General features: G+C 37.4%; 1 protein-coding gene across 1 annotated transcript; it reads right to left on the minus strand.

The window, feature by feature from the left end:
- Positions 1 to 1,506: 1,506 nt before the first annotated feature.
- Positions 1,507 to 4,121, minus strand: LOC107576507 (NACHT, LRR and PYD domains-containing protein 14-like). The gene is given in 5 exon segments (XM_016262673.1): positions 1,507 to 2,048; positions 2,136 to 2,182; positions 2,728 to 2,901; positions 3,449 to 3,622; positions 4,012 to 4,121. Coding segments are annotated over 5 exon segments (1,047 nt in total).
- Between the last annotated feature and the right edge of the window lie 98 nt (positions 4,122 to 4,219).

Genomic DNA, 4,219 nt, shown 5'->3' on the forward strand with positions numbered 1-4,219 from the left:
TATAATAAAATGAAATATGACAAGCACAACTTGCCTTTTTTGTTAAATGTGTCTGTGTCATGCTGCACATTCACCTGTAGATGGAGACAATTCAAAACAATTCAGTCCCAGGCTCCAATCCTAACCCACCACACACTTCCAGTCAGATACAGTTAACTTCTGTGCGTTGAAATAATGTTATGACCTTGTCTAGTGTACAAATGATAATGCTTTAATGTATTTATTCGCATAATATTAAGGTTCTCTGCTATGTTTAGTATCAGGTAGATGTGTATTAGTTCAAACTGGGTTTAATAACAAAATGAAAATAGTTTGGTTTTCTGGGAGTGAAGCACTCATGGAAATATTGATGTTTTAAGTGAATAATTAATGTTTGTCCTAATTCAACAATTGTCAGAGGAGCTTCTGACAAGGATCTGATCTCTGTAAAGAGGAGCAATATATTGTGAAAGTGCTCATCAAACTGCACTGAATCCAACTGACAGTTCATTAATTAATGAACACACTGGAAGTACTTGATCTGGGTCGTGTCAGTAGCTCATTATAACATTTACTGTAAATACTCTGCAGATTTACATTAAACACTGCACATTTATAGTTAACACACTGCAGGAATAGTACATCTGGAGAAACCGGTTCGTTCACTTTTGTTTCACATTCAGTTCTGAGAAAACAAGAGGATCTCAGTGACTCTTCAATTCAAAATTCCACACATATTAAATGTGTCTACATAAAATCAATGTTTCTGTCAGCCCAAACGCAGACAGAGGCATGTGGATTTCAGAAAGCAGGAGATAAAGTGATAATCAGTAGCGTTTATTGAATCATTTTCCACGCTCAGTTAGACATCGTCTGACCAACACAATTTCAGCAAGTGTTATTATACCAAAACAAAAATCACTGCTTTACAACATCATCATGTGATAATAAATCCTTGAAATAGAGACGGTCTCTTTCTCGTATCTACTTACTTGTGAAGGCAACACAGCACACAACATACAGCTAGGATTAAACAGTAACAGAATAACAACATAATGATTGCTGTACATATATGTTATATACGTGTAGGAAGTAATGTGGTAGAGATAAATAAACAGCATGAATGACGTACAATACAAATGTTTGTTTGCTCTCTTAAATATGCTCTCTTATATACACCATAAATATCACATCTGTAACTAATTTATATAGTTACATCTATAATCACACTGTTGACCCTATCACTATCCCTTAACCTGTCCTTAACCTTACTCGTATTCAATAGCAGGAACAGTATTTTGCAATATAATAAAGACAATAAATACTTTTTTGATATATAATATTTACAGACATCTAATACAAAGAGAGATTGAATATACCTAGTAGTTTTACACATTCATGTTTTACAACATTTGAATGTGCAACATGCAATTACTATTTCTGTAGTTAAACTCATACGTTATATACTCCATACATCAAATCTTTTCATAATCAGACATAGGACCATGACTCGGATAGATGCAGAAGTCAGTTGTTTGTCTGTTGTGTGATCTTACACAGTGACAGTGAGGAATAAAAAACCTTAAAGCCAGCATAGAGGGGTTCAGTGAATGTGGTGTTGAATGTGTGTAAGTGTGTGAGTGTGTGTGTGTCAGAGACGCTGTAGAAGGACAGAGTGCCGTCCGACACGTCCAGATACACTCCTACTCTTTTAGAGGAAGGTGAAGGGGCAGGAATGTTGTTGCTCAGATTGTTGTGCCAGACAACAAATCCATCAACAGTGTAGAAGAGACACCAGGACTTGTTATTGTATCCAAACTTACAGATCATCCCTTCCTTCCTGCTGATTGTTTTATAGGCCACTGCTACACGAGCCCAGCCAGTCCGCTCAACCTCCCAGTAATGGCGTCCAGTCAGACTCTCTCGACACAGAACCTGAGGAATATTTTTAAATCTGTCTGGATGATCAGGATACTGCTGCTGCTCATCCACAAATTTCACCTCTCCGTTCTCAGACAGAATGAGTTGAGTGCTCGCTGTGTTTGGATCCAGTGTGAGATCACAGAAATCTGAATACAAGAAGAGAGATGAAAATAGTTGTATAATTTTGTTTGTTTTCATAAAATGTGCAAGAGTGTGCCAGACAAAGAACCTACATTTTTGCAGTCCTGGTTGGATCCTGAAAGGCTCTCCATGGTCCAAACTAAAATAACACAAACATACAGACATAAAGCAATTGGAATAGTTATTCACATACAGTCCTTTAATGTAATGATTCCAGTTCATTTGTAAATCATTTTCTCAAGCTGTATGTCTCAGTGTTTCAATATATTCAGTCCATAGTGAACAGGTTTACAGGAAATACGAGTTACAACTTTTTTTTTTCTCGATAGTGTACTTTAGACATTGTACTAAATATAAGTAACTATGCAACTTTATGTGAACTAACTCTGATTAGAGTATTAGTAGACTGTTAGGTTAGGGTTGGTGTTAGTAGAATAAACTGACATGTACTTGCAAAGATATTTATAGCCAGAGGATTGTCTGTTGGGAACAGCAGATATTAAGCAAACAGTCTACTAATACTCAAATGATTGTTAGTTGACTTAAACTTGCAAAGTTACTTTTACAGAATGTCTGAAGTGGACAGATACATTTTTTGAGCATAGGGATTGAATTAGTACATGCAGAGATGTGAAGTTTGGGCTCTTGCTGCAGACAAGGTTTCTAAACTTGTACCCCACATACTTGAGTTTCTGCAGTGAGCAGTTTGGATCCTTCAGTTCGTCAGAGAGCAGCTTGATTCCTGATTGTCCTGGGTGATTGTAGCTCAGATCCAGCTCTCTCAGGTGTGAGGGGTTTCAGCTCAGAGCTGAAGACAGATAACGACAGCCTTCCTCTGTCACCATACAGCCTGACAACCTACAAACACACATCAACAGATTGCATCATCTGTGAAGCCCTTAACTCTCAAATACCTGAGGAATTATTGTTGATCTCAGTTTTAAACCTGTATGCATGTCCTTACTGGATTTCTCGTCTTATAAAATTATATGCACAAATATTGTGAAGTGGTGAAGTGACTCATGAAACAATCAATTAAATGCAATACAACATCTTGAAACAGGCTCTTTTAATATAAATATTTTTAACTTTTTAACTTATTAAAAACACAAGTGCTGAACTTTGGTCACACCAAAGAAAATAGTCTGCACACTTAATATTATATTAGTGTAATCTGCAGACATTGCAGAAATATGGGCTTTCAGAAGTGTATTTTTTTGAATCAGACATCAAGTCTATAGGCAAACTTCCCAAACCTGCCTCACCTCCCTCGTCAGCCTGACTTCAAAGATTTAACTGGGCAGAAAGAGGGGAAGAGGGAAAGTGTTTGGTGACATCTGATCTTAAAGACCTGCTGCATTGACAACAACTTGAGAATTTATGAATGTATAATGTTCTAAAAGACCTTAGTATCTCCAGCTGACAGTTTTGACTCTTCAGTCCATCGGAGAGCAGCTTCACTCCTGAATCCTGCAAGTCATTGTTACTCAGGTCCAGCTCTCTAAGGACAGAATTTGAGGATTGTAGAGCGGATGACACAATCTCACAATGTTGGTCAGTGAGATTATAGCCAGCAAGACTGAAGCAGAACAGAACACAAAATAATCAAATTATTAACCTAATTCTACAATTAGCATTGCAATATCTACTTAATTTATGTTAAACAGATCAGGACATTCTAAAAATAAGCAAAACAATACCCTGTGGAAAAAAAACAGCATATGCTGGTTAGATATGTTTTAAAGCATGGCTGCTGGTTTGGGCTGGTTCTTAGCTGGTCATGTGCTGGTTTTAAGCTGGTACTGAGTAGGAGCTAGTTGCTTAGGACCAGTTTAGAACCAGCTTAAACCAGCTCAAACCAGCAGAACATACATAACCAGCATATGCTGTTTTTTTTTTCAACAGGGTAGAAAGTGCAATTCCATTCAGAAAGGACTCTTCATTGTAAGACATGGGTTAAACACTCACAGAGCTTTTCTGCAGTTGATCACAGCTGATATCAGTCTTCTTCTACCTTCATCTGATGTGTTGTATTTCTTGAGATCCAGCTCATCCAGCACCTCTGATATCTGAAGCATGTAGGCAATTGTTGAGCAGTGAGATGGAGAGAGTTTCTTCTCTGAGTGCTTGTCTGATTTCACAAACTCCTGAATCTCTCTGGACAGAGTCTGATCCT

Source organism: Sinocyclocheilus grahami, unplaced genomic scaffold, assembly GCF_001515645.1.
Source record: "Sinocyclocheilus grahami isolate Dianchi unplaced genomic scaffold, SAMN03320097.WGS_v1.1 scaffold3834.1, whole genome shotgun sequence".
Taxonomy (NCBI): domain Eukaryota; kingdom Metazoa; phylum Chordata; class Actinopteri; order Cypriniformes; family Cyprinidae; genus Sinocyclocheilus; species Sinocyclocheilus grahami.